Source organism: Pocillopora verrucosa, chromosome 8 (genome assembly GCF_036669915.1).
Source record: "Pocillopora verrucosa isolate sample1 chromosome 8, ASM3666991v2, whole genome shotgun sequence".
NCBI classification, from domain to species: domain Eukaryota; kingdom Metazoa; phylum Cnidaria; class Anthozoa; order Scleractinia; family Pocilloporidae; genus Pocillopora; species Pocillopora verrucosa.
In genome coordinates, this window is record NC_089319.1 from 10,761,652 (window position 1) to 10,777,172 (window position 15,521).

The 15,521-nt window shown below is 38.1% G+C and overlaps 2 protein-coding genes across 2 annotated transcripts in view; both read left to right on the forward strand.

Moving 5' to 3' along the window:
* Window positions 1–133: 133 nt before the first annotated feature.
* LOC131776268 (elongator complex protein 4) lies at window positions 134–8,691 on the forward strand. Its single transcript, XM_066170562.1, is given in 19 exon segments — window positions 134–266; window positions 384–419; window positions 1,260–1,387; window positions 2,061–2,107; window positions 2,109–2,148; window positions 2,150–2,176; window positions 2,723–2,842; window positions 2,844–2,878; window positions 3,649–3,686; window positions 3,689–3,763; window positions 4,346–4,414; window positions 4,417–4,472; window positions 4,474–4,515; window positions 5,002–5,019; window positions 5,022–5,054; window positions 5,057–5,114; window positions 5,715–5,783; window positions 5,786–5,844; window positions 6,493–8,691. Coding segments are annotated over 19 exon segments (1,200 nt in total). The 5' UTR covers window positions 134–139; the 3' UTR covers window positions 6,616–8,691.
* A 4,567-nt stretch (window positions 8,692–13,258) lies between these two features.
* LOC131776271 (protein trunk) overlaps window positions 13,259–15,521 on the forward strand; it is a 32,610-nt gene continuing 30,347 nt past the window's right edge. Inside the window, exon 1 of the mRNA XM_059092441.2 lies at window positions 13,259–13,277. The gene's annotated coding sequence lies outside the window, so the exon portion shown is untranslated. The remainder of the gene's footprint in view (window positions 13,278–15,521) is intronic.

The window sequence follows — 15,521 nt, forward strand, 5'->3', positions numbered from 1 at the left end:
GAAAATGACTTATTTGATTTCATGAGCATGGATGGATGGGGTGGCTGGGTATAATTTGGCCATCGCTGGCGTGATTTTTGGTCAGTGGCCTCTATAAGCGACAAAAAACTCTTCACATACAGAGCCCCAAAAATTCAAAATGGCGACCAGTTTCAAGAAAAAGAGTACGCGAGGTCGTGCTATTTATCCCCCAGGAACAAGGCCTTCTCTTCATAATAATCAACTTCTAGTATCTTCTGGAGTTCCATCTATGGATAACGTTATAGGTGAGACTCACTGACTCAGTCTATTGCGGACTGGTAAACGTTTTTGTGTTTAGTTTTTCAGTTTTCACAGTCTTGGCATTCCTGGCTAATCGTGATTAATTAAAATCATTTTTCCAGGGGGTGGAATTGCCGTAGGCACCGTTTTTATGGTTGGTAGGTATTTTAGGTCTGTTTCCTCCTATATTATTTCTTATACGCCATCTTGTCCGCTTGACTAATTTTCTGGGTAAATTATTCGGAAAATAACATAACAGCTTTAAATTAATCAATCAATCAGCTGATTTCAACTTTAATTCCTGGTAGTTCTTGACCAGGTATTCGATAAGAACAGATTGTTAGTTTAAGCAAGTAAGCTAACTTTATTTATGAATTCGTGAGCCCCAAAGCAGCACCTTTTTGCCTCTGTCTCATTTGTCACCCTTGAATTCGAATGTGTGCTGACATGCATCCCATTTCACAGGCTTCCCTAAGGAGCAGTTGCCTTGATGTGTGGTGGTCTTTTTTAATCATAGCTAAGAAAGCAATTAGTACACAGACTTAAGAGTCTTATTGATTACAAACCATTATTTAACTGAATATTTTACCCTTCCAGTTCTCAGATCACTCTGTAGTAATTGTAATGCCAAATAACAACTGTTGCATTTTACAAAAAAAGATATCTTGCATTTAATACAACAAAAAGAAGAAAAATCAGAATAAGGGGAATTTTCATTTGAAATATAAATTCTTTCTTTGGACACTTTTAATGTCTATCTTGGATTTTCGGACAAGATGAATAGTACTCTGGAATATGGTCAGAGCCCAACCACAAATGTTAAATCACCGATTAACAAATGACATTATATTTTGGGAATCTGTAGTTGTATGAAACTGACTGTTTTATCAGGTTCAAAGTCATTTGGGTGTCTGCTTTTATTAAACTTTTGAGATTAAAATTGTCTGTTTACTTTCTCTGTTTCTTAAATATTTAGCAATTTTTTTTCTTCTCTTTAGAGGAAGACACTTATAGTTCCTATGCCCGACAACTTTCAAAGTATTTTCTGGCTGAAGGAGTGATATCTGGTCATTCAATATTCCTGGCATCTGCTGAACCAGAGAAACCCATGATATTTTGAAGTGAAGTAACCATCTCTGTTTTCCATAACTTAGGTTAATGCTTATAAAGATTTCTACCTAAGAGAGAAGCAGAGGACATGGCCGCTTTAGACTAGTTTTATCCTATTTTTTAAAACATCAAATAAGCTCCCATGATGCCTAATATTGATTTTCTAACGGGTTAGTGGGACACTAGTTTAATAAAGGGTGCTGACATTGTGGGGGTGTATGACTCCAATTTTTTCAAAGTTCCAACCTCAAAATAACATTGCACTCTATTTGTAACGATTATCCGCAAAGTAAAATAATTAAAGAAGAAACGTTGATGATAATTATATATCAATAGGACAAAAACTTGGAAGCATTTTACTCCTAGTAAATCTTTTGGCTAGTCCTCTTGAGGAAATGAGAAGTAAAATCATTGAGACTCATGGGACTAAAGAAAAGGTTTCTGTACCTGTTTATATTATAGAATTGAAAGTATCATTACACCGCAGCTATATCATAAATATTCCAGGAATGGATCCTTGATAGAGTTGTGAGGGGGGCGTCTTTGGAGATAGGGTTTTGTCATATTTTGAAATTCAGGAACTGGCTGCATCTCGTCAACTCAACTAAAGAGTCGTCCAGTGCAATGTGAGGTAATAAAAAAGAAAATGAAACATGTTGGACTGTTGATTTTTTCCTTCTTTACTTCAGGATCTTCCACAACAAGTTGATATAAAAACTTATAGTGTAGAGAACCAGAGATAGTGCTTCACCAATTCAGTCTCTGAAGATTGCTTGGCAGATATCAGAATCAAACCAAGTTTGACGTCAGTTCCTAATCTGGGCTTGGGTTATGTCTTTCTATACTTCCTGCAATTTGACAATTTGGTGGGGGGGGGGGGGAAATTTTTTGTTGGGGGGTTTTTTTTGATTTTTAAAAAAAATTTACGGAAATGAGTGGAAAAAATAGTAAACCACCATGAAAATAATAATGTTCCTTGACAAAGTCCTTAAAAATTTGGAAGTTCTCAATCAATTCATAACAACCGTTTAGTCTGGAAAATGTGGCTACTCCGGCTGCAAGGTGAAAGAAGAACATTAAAAAAACAAATACCACCAACTTTGGTTTATTTTTTTAATTGAGGGTTGAAACGGGGAGAGAGGAGTGGGTGACTTCAGTAGGATTTATTGTAGACTGTCTTTTTACACTCACCTATTGTATTGAAAGATCAATCATTTAGCCAGAGAAGTCTGCGTAGAGACCAGATAATTTTCTGATATTTGCATGCCCATATGAACCAGCAGCCTCGATAGTATCACAAACTTCAAGTATTTTTCACATGGTTTCCACTTTTTTCCTTTTTCATCCACAGTCATGGCCCCCCAATCATCTGTTCATTTGGTCCACTACATTGATATTGAACAGAGTTATGGATGAAACTAAGCTAAGCTCTATTCCTATGCAAAACGTCGTCGTTTGTGACCAGTTGAAATGGCCACCGTTGTCTCAGTTGCACAGAGTAAAGGAAGTAAAGTAAGTGGGATAAAACTTCTTTCAGTTGATATTAGTCTGCTCAAAAATGCTTCTGAAAATGAGAAGATATCATAAAGTTGAACCTGGTGACTGGGTTCAGATAAAGTTTGCCAGATTAACGTTAGAAAATCAGGCATAAGATGGCAAAAGGCAATGTGGTCTAACTTTCCTTTACATTCAACAAGAGATAAATTCCGTATCTGCGCACTGTCAACAGTGCGCTTGCTTTTCTTGCTTGCACTGTAGAAATTGATCCAGTAAAATGTTGGGTTCTGGAACTTTGGCAAGTTTTAATAGTTTGCAGTAGGGAATTCGCAGGGAGGGGTGCGGGGCAGAGGGCAAGAGGGAGGGGGAGAGTGAAAGGCTCTTAAAAGGTATTATTTTGAATTATGAAATAAAGTATAATGACAAGTTTGAGCATATGATTTGGCTCATGCATGGTTTTCAGGGGTGATTCCCTAAAGGCATAAATGCTCAAATTTTTGAGCTTAAATTATCTGACCCTGTGGTTTACACCATAACTGAGAACCTGGGTGTTTTTAAAGCAAACATATAAGTTCACATACCAGAATGTGGGTTAACTATTGATAGTATAGGCTTCAGAAGTTCTTAAAAACTTTTTAGCACATCGTTTTTAAGATATTTTTACTTAAAGTCAACTGAACAAGTTCTGATAACATTTTTAAAATACCAACCAGCTTTAGAACCTACCATGAGCTTTGTTGTAATTGAACTAAATGTAAGTGTCCTCATTCACTTTATTAGATTGAGTGAGAATAATGTTTACAGAATGCTTATCTCACGATAAATTCTGCAATCAAGGAAGGAGGATTTACAACTGCTGATAAAGGGGATTCTCAATGGCAATCAATTGCTGTTTGTTAAACCTATCTGACGTGTGTATCACTAAATTTTTACCAAACTTCCATATTCAAGATTTACTTTCTAGGATGTGACAACAGTTTGATTATAAGATAGGAGTGGGTGAGAAGAAAACTTTGTGCAAAGGCAGGGAGAACCTCTTGAGACAGGACTTAGAGGAGGTAACCTGCCAGAGATGCAGGCTTGTGTAGACAAGAAATTATCTTACAGTTTTGTCTGAAAATCAAAACTAAAGATTTTCTAATGATAGAAATGCACGGCTTGGACAACAGGCATGTCTGCTGTAAATTCCAAAGGGGTTCTCCAGATTCCAATGCTATTCCCGAGTTGATCCCTTACTTGCCTTTGCAAGGACAACTGGAAATTTCCGGTAGTTTTCTGTATTAAATGAAAACAGTCTGTTTTTTGTTTTTCGAGGCAGTGCATTGAAAATTAAAATACAATTCCAAGGACTAGTGGCCTCAATGCGGGAGGGCAGACACTCCATGGGGCTGGAGATAATTGGATGTTATTGTGTTGACAGGCGTCATGAGAACGTAAAGGGACATAAGCCGATCTTTTTTATTTTTCTCAGCTTGAGAACGAACAATTCTCAGAATAGTTCTCAATGGTCTTGGCTCGCCACTGTGGGGAGAAGAGCAACACTTCGGCATGAAATAAGCCCCACCATGAACAGATTTTTGTTCCAGTTACGTGCCACACTCCGCCTCTGCTTTGGCAGTCTGCTTTGTTAATGTTCCTACCCAACCTGTTTCAGGAAGCAGAGAACAAAAAACAACAAAAACACCAACAAAATCTAACCTTTTTGTAAAATGATGTCTGCAGAATAATAATTACAGATTGTTCCTGTAAGATATGTATTCATAAAAGGACACAGTGCGCCTTAAAAACTCTTATGAGAGGGAGGTCCCGAACACAACGTCATACGTCATATCAAGGCTAGAAGATGCGTAAATGACTGAAATTGTGTTCCCCAGGCCCGTGAATGGGAAGTTAATTCCGAGGGACTTTAAGGAAAACCCTCCTTAAGATGACGCTTACTAGAGTTCCATTCTTATTCTTTCGTGCCGCAGAAACAGCACAGGTGAAATCCGGCACTTTGGACATTTTAACCAGTGACGAACATTAATTAATCTTACAGGGAAAATGAAGGGTGGAATCCTAGAGGACAACCGATCTCTTAAGAAAATTATTTCCAAATAAACGATATCAGTGCATTTGATAATAACCCCGTAGGACCCAGCCCTCACTCGGCGAGAGTAGAGAGACTTTGTGACACGGTGGTCAAATCTGGAGTAATTTGCTGGTGTATGATAATGAAACGAACCCAGTTTACAAAGATTCCCGGTGCGCTCTTTTTTTTATTAATTTTCGACAGCGCGATGGAAGTAGCGGATGGTAACCGAGGTATCCTTGAATAGTTATCTTTCGCCCTCTACAATCTAACAGCAGTATGTATATCTCCATTACTGTGATCTATACATTTCCAAAGGTGCTGATCAAGGAGAATTTGTTTAACAGTTCCAGGAGCTTCTTTAGGTGATGATCGTTTCCTTTATTCTTGTGACCTTAATGTCGAATCAAGGGTGCCATTGTAAGGAGAAATTAGATGCTAGTCACCTTTAGTGCTCAAAGGGTGTACGGCATTGTAAGATATTAGAGCCTGATAGCGAAAACAGTTGTTTGTCCTTGTGAGGGCAAGTAAACCATGCACGAGGAAAGGTGTAACAGTGTATATTGGAGGGAAACTTGTTTGTACACGAAACTGCAAAACGAATGTCCTTTTGAGGCAAATCATGGAAAATATTGTATTGAAGTCAACTAGCACGCGGCTGGGAATATGATCAGAAGCTTATAACTTCATAACGCTTCTGATGTAAAATCAATGCACCTCTTGAGTTAAAGTGGAGTTTATTTAGTTTGATAAATTGACATCTTTTGAATTACAGGTCTCTTTCATATTGTTCGCCTGCCTCGCGTAAACTCCCTCGTTTGTCACGTGCCTGATTCCTTCGACCTCGCTTTAAATTGAGGCGAAAGCAGATGATATCGAGGTAGGTCTTTAATAGAGTTCTTGAAGTTTGTTTATGTTTTCTTTTTTCGTGCGGTTCTTCAAGTGTTTGGTCGTTTTGAGTGAGTTTCTTTATGGTGCGCTCCTACAAGCACGGAGGAAGAGCAAACATCTCTTCTTGCCTAAAGCTTCTTCTCCCTGTTGAGAGAAGAACAGAAAGGTAGTTTTATTCATTGATACACTAATGTGAAAATTACCTCTCGTAGACACGCTCGGGACTCCTGTTAATGCCAGGGCTTTACTTTTTGGTTTCCTAGCCGATGATGTACATCATTAGCTACTTATTCAATTGTTTTGAGCCTCTTCTCTTTCAAAGAAGTTGCATTTTGCGTATTTTAGTATGTGGTTCACCGTGCCTTATCGATAAGTTAATCCTTTAACCCCAAGAAGTGATTGACATGTAACTTCTCTTTATGCTGTGCATACATTATCCAGAAAACAGGCAATGAAAATACTCTAACTTATCAGGAAGAAGTTGTTTTCTTGATTTAAAACCAAATTCTCGCAACAAATTTACAAGGAAATGTCTAGCAGCCAGAGGGGAGAATTCACAATCAGATCTTGGAAACTAAAGGATCGAGCTCTATTTCGTTCTGTGATGATTAAATAATGTGAACTGAGCACGATTAAACATTTTTCTTTTTATGTTTCCTTAGAAACTTCACCTTCCTCCAGAACTTTCAGAAACAGCGAATAGGACACAGGAAGATTCACATCGAGGGAAGCCTGGGTCCCTCTCGTGCCAGTCCATGGTCACTAACAGCTGTCTGGACTTTTGACTCTCATGCATTAGCTGGGGCCATGTGCCTCTGTTGGCGGAGAATGATACAAGGTAACAGTCAATGCTTGTTTTGGAGTATGTATGCCGTGGATTGCTCACGTTTAAAGTTAATCCAGCGAGTGTCATCTCTGTTGTACAATACATGTACTGTACTTTGAAGAAAAACGGAAATAGTCAATGACTTTCAGGTTGCCACTTAAAAAATTCCGACTCTTAAAGCTAAGTTTTACGATCAAGATACTGAAAGAGAACCAGAATAACCCAAATATTCAACGTCTTGATTACGAGATGACTTGGTGAGACATTCGACTCCTGCACTATTTATTGAAGTATAAAAAAGAAGGGATTTATGGCGCGCAGGAAATATTTGGGAGTCTTTGTGATGTTGCTCTTTGCCTCCTCTTCAAGGCTTCAAAAAGGCTCTCGTCGAGCTGTGTGCCTGTGAATAGCGTCATACAACCTGAGTTGTGTGTTTTTAACTTCAATGTATGGTGAGGAGTTGACCATCGGGAGTCAAGAGTGGATTAATAAAAGTGATTGGTCAGTTTTTCTGTGTTGGTTGGTATTGGCTGTGAGAGTCAAGAACAGGTCATGGTCAGTAAAATCTACGACCGCTGACTGATACCTGTGCGTCGAAACATTCTTTGATCTTTTGTTTGTGATGGATCGTGAACGACTCGCATGGAATGCGATGAAGGAACTGCACCGCTAACTGAATGCACTTAGAACTCTATGATAATTCGTTAAGAACTCGACTCACTTTCGGATGAAGTCGAAACATTGATACCTTTTTTGCCACGTTTTAGCCTGAGTCGCGAAAGATTCTCATTGAAAGCAATGATTGACTTAGGCTGGAAACTGAAGTCTCTGATGTTAAAAATGTTAAATACATTCATTAAATACAGACTCTTTCTGTTAAAAATTCGCGTCGAACACGTCTTGACGTCTTGAATGCGCTCTACATATCGCACTATACCTGATTTAAAAGATCATGAAAATTCCCTCCTTGCGATCTCGGCCAGAAGATAAAGACACTTCAAGTTTTCGAAACTTCGTCCATATATAACTTGTTATTGAATGCAAAACACAAGTGGTGAGCTCTTTGTTGTATCGAAAATTCACCCAAATCCGTCGACCTAGCCTGGTGTGGTCTACAACGACGTTGAAGTCATCAAACTTGACGTCACCATAAGCCAACTTTCTGAGCCAGCGGCGTGTGTGTTTTGAGTCAGCGTCAAAGATAGGACTTGGTGCCTCACCTTTTCCACAGCACGGAATGTTTTAGGATTTTACTATCTTTGATTCAGTGTATAACGCCTGAACATGATGGTGACTGTTGAGAGGAACTGAGTGGCACAAATGTATGTCTTGGTGAAATTTCATAATTTACATAAACACAATTTTACGACTCGTACGCAGAAGAATCATGCGTTCCTTAAGTTATCTTCAAAGTTAAACTTTATTTTAGCGAGATGTTGGACACCGCATCTCACTTGCCAAGGAATACTGAAATTGAAAGCTGCTGCCATTATCTCACTGAGACTCATTTCACTCGCTATTATGTTCCTCTGTAAAGACTATTAAATGTTGAGAATCGATTTTGAAAATCCTAGAAGAATCCTAATCTCTGTGACAGTTCATATATTAGAAAATGTTTATGGCGACAAATTTATTAAGGATGGTTTACTTGTATTAGGTCGTTGAAAAGACCCGATTGATTCTGATTGAAGTAATCAGTTTAACTTATGGAGAAATTATATTTGATTTTCGGACGAAATATAAAAGTAATAAAAAAAAGTGAAAGCTGTCGAAAGGCTCTAAAAGCCTGCAATGTGTGTACATTTGATCTTTCATTCGCATTTGTTTGGTTAATGTGTGGCAAATGGCACGCCGAAATAGAATCGTTAACAGACCAGTTGCAGTCTAAACTTTCTCATTTGAAGGGCAAGTAATCAAAAAGTGACCTTGACCCACCGTAATCTGGGTCAAATTCGCCAACCGCTGGGTTGTAAGTGCTTTCAATTTTGTAAAACCATTATGATTTTTATTACTATTGTATTCCAACCCGATGACAAACCACATCCTTTTTTAGCATGTTTGAATTGTGTTGAAAAAGCTCTCAGCCGTTAAGTGCTGCTATTTCGTTAATTTGCGAAATTCTGAATAATTCTTGATAGGATGTGTTCGTTTTTTGCTCGAATACTTAATTTTTATGAGCTGTGAAAAGGCCTACCTTTGACTAAAAAGTCCGTCTGAATGGCAATTTAACGAAAATATCTGCAAATTAAAGACTGAAAAAACGTGAGGAATTGCTCATTGTGTTTCGTTTTGTCAGCCATTGCGGGTGTTATTATCGGAACTTTCAGTGTAATTTCTAAGCTTTTAGGTGTCATTGACGTACACCATTATAAAAGAGGTCAAGGTGTATTATGATAAACAGGAAAGCAGTGAAAGGCATTCCTTTTGTGTCTCTTTTCAATCATCGCTTCTACTTCCTGAAACAGGCGTTGATTTTCGTTTTAACTTGTCTGGCGGTGATTTTTTTTTTTGTTTTCCTTTTTTGTGGAACGCCATGAAACTGTCAGATTGTAGCGTTATGTTTTTGTTGCCACTGTAGCGTTGCACCCTTAATTTCTCGCTGATAGAGCGAAATCGCGGTAGGCTACGGTAACGGCCCCTGTCGCATCCAGAAGTAATTTAGTTTTTTTTCGTCTCTGTCAGTGCAACTGTTTTCAATAGCCGCTATATAGTGTATTATTAGACCTAAGCCCACGTCCCCGACAAGAACCAGCGAACAATGAATGAGAGAAACAGGAACGCATTGAAAGGCATTCCTTTTGTCTCTCTTTGTCGCTTCTGCTTCCTAAAACAGGCGTTGATTTTCGTTGTGACTTATCTAGCATTGTCTTCTTCTTTTCCTACTTTATGAAACGCCATAAAACTGTAAACTTGTTGCGTAATGTTTTTGTAGCAGCTGTAGCGTTACGCCCGTAATTTCACGCTGATAGAGCGAAAACGCGGTAAGCTTTGCCAACCACCCCTTTCGCTTCCAGAAGTAAATAACATTGTCCCGTCTCTGTCCGTGCATCTGCTTTCAATAACCGTTATACGGCGAGTTCTTAGAGCTCAACGAGGGGAAAGTAAATGAGGAATAATACAAATACTTGGCAGCCGGCGAATGTTGTTGTGATGCAGGACCAAATTATCTTCTCTGATTTACAATAAATCAGTATACAGCAACTGGAAAGGAAAAGTTTCATTTATAATTTGGAGGGTAGAGGGAAAAAACTACAGCGTTTGTAATGGAAAATCCCACTTAGCTTGCATACGACGCAGCGTGTTGCCGGCAAGACATGGCAACTTGTATTATATTGGAACAGTGTCAATGTGACCAAGGATACCGGTTCATATTCTCAGACCTGTATGGGAAAAAGGGTATTCTCACGAAACTTTTCCAGTTTTAAAATTAGATTTCTAGGTTGGAAAAAAAGAAGACTATGCTAAATGAAATTTTTGTAAAGATTATGAAATAAGCTGAGATCGTTATCTAGCTGTTGGAGTTTCCAGAAGGGTGTAGCTCGATGAATATAAATTTGAACCACAAGGCAGATAATTCATGTCTTTGTCGCAAAACAGTCAGATCTTTTTGAGTTGCGTGCAGATGTTCATTATATTAATCTCGGTGTGTCTTCCTCTAATCTGTCAAAATTCTTTCTCATGTAAATTTTTGAATAATTTCGCAGCTTTTTTATTTCTCTGGCAACTTTCTTGTTAACAAATATTGCGTGGGATTCGGTTTAATTTATGATTATGTCAGTGAACTAATGGATCCATCGATACCAAATTTCGGAGAATACCACAGATCCTTTATGTTTTATGGAATTAAAATCTGGAGAAAGCGAAAAACATCAACAACAACCATACATTCAGCCTAGAAAAAAAAAGATTAAGTATACGCAGCCAGCTTGTCCACCAGCAGAGGTTCCAATATTATAATTTGTGTTTACAGAACATGTTTTTGTTATTTCTGAAAAGCTATGTAAACTGTTGTTGGCCTTTTAACATCGAACAGGGTTCCTTAGCTTAGCCCTTCGTTTGTCTTAGCAGAGTAAAGCTTCTAAAGGTTCACCTTAAAAGAGCATCGATGTTTTTCGCGATTTAATGGTCAAGGTGTAAGCTAGTAAGAAGACATTTGGAAAAAAAAAAAACCACGATCCGTCAAAGATCTACTTCAGTAATAATTTTTGCTACTAATTGAGCAGATTTAGGAGAAACAACAAGCGCAGGGAAATAAAAATAGGGAAAGTTTTTTTTTTAATGGAGCGTTCCACGCCAAAAATGCTCCACTTTTTCAGCTAATATTTCAGTTATTGATGATAGAAGAAGACGGAATTGGAGATTATAGTTTTGAATTTTCAATTTGGTGTGGAAAGTAATCCAGTATTACATTGGGTTTGCTTTACTTCGCTCTATGATTGGTTCAGAAACTCGCGCCACTTCCTCGACCAATCAGATGCAAACTAAAACCCATGGTCACCCGCGTTTCCCCGCGTCCTGACACAAGTCTAAAGCAGGTTACCAATAAATAAATGGTATCTTTTTATATTCCTGTGCGCATGCGCGGAACGGTATTGTGAGAATTTATTTTAGTGCCCATGAACACAACAATGACCCAGCCAGGTCTCAAATCCGGGTCTTTTATCCAGCGGAGAACAGCTTGCTAAGCATTAGACTTCTGCGTCTTTACGTTGCAAACAGAATTGTTTGTTTAGGCTTTTCTACCTATCTCAAAGACCGGTGAAAACCGGTTTGTTTAGGCTTTTCTACCTATCTCAAAGACCGGTGAAAACCTCTCCCCATTTCTTATCCTTCATTTTCAGCCTCTGGCTGATTACAGCTGAAGGTGGATGTTTTCTGTCTTCGACAGTTCCTTTTGAGCGGAGATACTGGTTTCGGTTCTCAAAATATTTTTGATTTCAACTGTAGATAGCGATGTTTATAAATTCCCACGTTTAATTTGATGCACATACGTGTGTCGATATTTTGGCGATTTCAAAGATGCGTATTAACGTGGTCCTTCTGTCAAAAAAATAAAAAATTAAAACAGTAACATTATCATCATGTTTTATTATTAGAACCAGTAAGCTTGATAGTGAATTGATATCGCAAGAAGAAGTTGCTCTTCGGTAATTCCTTGAAGTGAAAAGGTGAAAATTTCGTCTCACAAACTCACATGGTTATGTAGGTCTAATTTCTTCATGAGGACTTTGTGTTTGGTTCATTTGTTTTTTTTCCCCTTTGATTTCTGTTTGTTTGTGTATGTTTTTGTATACTGTTGTTTTGTTCCATTTTGTACTCTGTCAAGAGGTGGTTTATAAAATCCTGAACGCAAAGAATTGCATGATGTTTTGTTATGACTCTCGTGTTCTTTGTGTGGGTATGGTTGGGCCTCCTGCTCATGTAACATTACCCCAAGTGATGTGTTGGAGAGCTGTCTTAGCCGCTGATAATTTCCTAAAGGCTTTGCTTTTCATTTATGTGTCTTGGCGAGTGAATATCGAGAGCAAGCGACACAAACAGGATATAAGTCATTCAATAAAAAAGATTAAATCTTGAAAAATACTTTGGAGAAAAAACCGGATCTTCCCGTCTGTTGTTCTGAGGAGACCAACGTAGGTTACAGAAACAAATTAACGAAATCTGATGATATTTTGAAGATAAGATTCATCGTAAGGTTTCATTTTCTCCCGCCCCTTTCAGCCATTTACCGTCAACTTTTCGCTTCGCTACTCTTTATTTTTCCCCCATAACAAAAGGAGAGACATTTTAAAGTGGCGTTATAAGCGTGGTGTTTGTTATGTAAGCTTTCGTGCCCTTCTTGATCTTTGCGTTCAAACGTGCATTTTCCGTCTCATTTATTGCTTGTTAGGTGATTTATTCATTTTAGAAAAAGTCATTTGAGTCTCAGGCGAGTTATTGCGCAATAAATAGTGTTTTTCGTTGAATATGATTAGGCTTGTGGTTGATTATATAATCTTTACATTTATATACCTAGTGCGTTTACTGCTGTGAAAAAAGTGATTAAAAAAGGTGTGCAAGTACCGTGAGGCATAAAAGTTGTGCGGGTTGAGATTTTTTAAGATTAGACTTGATCTGTTAAAAGTAAGTTTCCGCCAAAAAAAAAACAATCTTGAAACATGAATCGCTGCATAAATTTACTATCTCCAGTCGAATGCAAACCTCTGTGTGCGAATCATGAGTGAATTAGTAGTTTTCCTACTGTATAACTCGACCAGTAAACTTGTTTGATATACAACTGTATATTATTTGGAAATTTTCTGTTGCTTGAACTGTTAATTGTAAAAATTAGTTCTGAGTTGAAATTTCAGCGAACTTGAAACGAAAAATTTGTTCCCTAAATCACACAAAAATATCGCTGATCTGTAGAATCGCCAAACTTCTCGGTTAGTTCAAGAACATTCTGGAACGAGAACCCAGGAAAAGTGATTAAGTGCACGCGTAAAAAGTCGTTTAAGGAGGCTTCATGGGGTTTTTTGACCGCGCGTGATCTGGGTGCGGACATAGCATGAGCTTTGAAAGATTCAACATGCAAAACAAACAAAACGGCTCGATACGATCGCACGATTGTTCTCTGAAAAGGTGAGTTAAAAACCGTTTAACACAATACAGTTTTTATGTGATGGAATCTAGAGTCTCCAGCAACTGCCCTCGTAATATTCAAAGGCCCTCTCTGTCTGAAAACCGAAAAGAGTTATCGTGTTTCCTTCGATGGAATTTCCTAAGATTTGCTGGACCGTTAAACATATTTGAGCCCTTCCTAGTGCCTGTTGATAAAAACAATTCATATGACCAATTTTGAGATAGAGGAAGAAAACACAAAATTGCAAATAGCGAGGAAACTGCCTTAGTAACCCCTATTTTTTTGGTTTTTAAATGATCGGCTAGACAATTTTCACAAATTGAAGAAGATCAAAGGCAAAGCCAAATTATCGCTGGCGAGCGCCTCCCTTCGCAGAACCTTAGTTTAAGAACGGAAATCATTTTGATAATATTTACTACAGCAAATGATAGTCCGAACCTTGCTCATTGCCTTTTGATGGATTTTAGTGACCTTGAAAAGCGAAACATAAAAATTTTCTAGAAAAACATAATGCTGTCGCGCGCGCCAACATTGAGCAAAAACCCTATGGAGCCTCCAAAAGAGTGATAGTGCGATTTACTGCAGATCATTAACGAGAGAATTATCACCAGGTAGCGGGTTTAAAAAAAACAACAACAACAAACATGGGAAAAGTGAACTTAAGACCCAAAATAAAAGACGGCTAAAAATCGTGTACTACACACGGGATAGGGAACGCGGAAATATTTGTGGAGGTCAAAGTGGGGAAACTCCGGGTCTAATTCGTGTTAAAACCTCGCTAATTAGAGCGGTAAACGAGTGGTAAAGCACGCGGGAAAGAATGGATAGGAAACATATAGAAATGAAAGCGAGTTCTAGTAAAGATGTTCAAGTTGGCGTGGGAAAAAGCTGAGTTAGTTAGCAGGAGAAAAGTGAAAATTTAAAGAGCAAGCGGAGGAAAAGTCGGGAGAGCATTTGCGGGCAAAGTTGTAAGGGATTGCGAAAGAGTTTGTACTAGTTAGCTCCAAAGAGGGAGAGTTTTCAGGCGTGGAAAAATCAGAAAAATCCCTTCTGCTTTCTTGATCTTATGCGTGATCGCTGCAAAGCAAATTACTTCGACTCACGTTTACAACTTCCACCCGCAAACCTTAAAGAGTAATTCTTTGAAGAATTTTGTCGACTGGGAAAGTGCTTCCCATGTGACCGTATCTCAGTCCTGCGGTGCATAAAAGCGTGAACTCAGTTAGCGCAAATGATTATTATTGAACAACTCGGCTCTAAACGCTTGCTTCTAAATTAGTTATGATGAACCTGCTGACCAGAACTCGAGTGCATGACACGTCTCAGCTAACTATTATGCGATAATTACGTTAGATTAAAACGCATCAAGCGTGGTCTGGCAGCGAGGTGTTGAGTCGCTTAGTTGTCACCTGAAGTAATATAAACGTGCGATTTTTAACGTTAGTTACACGATAAGCCTCGAGCGATAAGACCTACTATAAGCAAGAAACTTGCGTCTCACCTAATGGCTTTTTCCATTAGAGAATTGATTGCTCCTTAGAGATGTCAATTTCAAAGACTGACAGTTGAACTTGTGGAGCAAATGGAAGAAAGTCTTTTTTATCTGGTGGTTATCTAAGAGCAAGTCTTTGCAGCGCCCTGCTATAATTTTTAATTTCCTTGATTGTTGCCCTTGAATTTCCAAGTTGCTTTCAAATGCTTTTTTTAACGGAAGAAAAAAATCAAAGGGTATTGCGTCAAATATCATGTACATTAGTCAGTCAGCAAAGAAGTTTAGTTAGTTCTTCTACGCGTTATTTTTTGTTTTAAGCGGAAACTATAACTTAACGTTGTGGAAGCATAAATCTCCGTGACTGTTTTTAAGCAATATTTGCGAATTCTATTTCAATTTAAAAGGAGGTATTTAAATCTCTGACAAATATTCAAATTTTTGATCGTCGGTGTAAAGAAATTATTTGAAAGCAAGCACAAAAGACAAATTTTTAAAGTGAAGGCGAAAGGTGACGTCAGAGGGATTTAGTGATCAATTACTTGATCATACGTATTTTTCTGCTTTGTTACATTTTTCAGAATTTTTTGGTAAAAACGTGTAGTTCTAGCTTCGCCTTTGTTAACTTTTACCTGAGATTCGTTCTAATATTTTAAAAAGAACGAAATGATTTTCGCCCTATTTAATATCATTGCTTGATCACCCGTTGCGGAGAAGCTTAATTAGTGAAAGCGTCAACTAAATTGCGTAATTG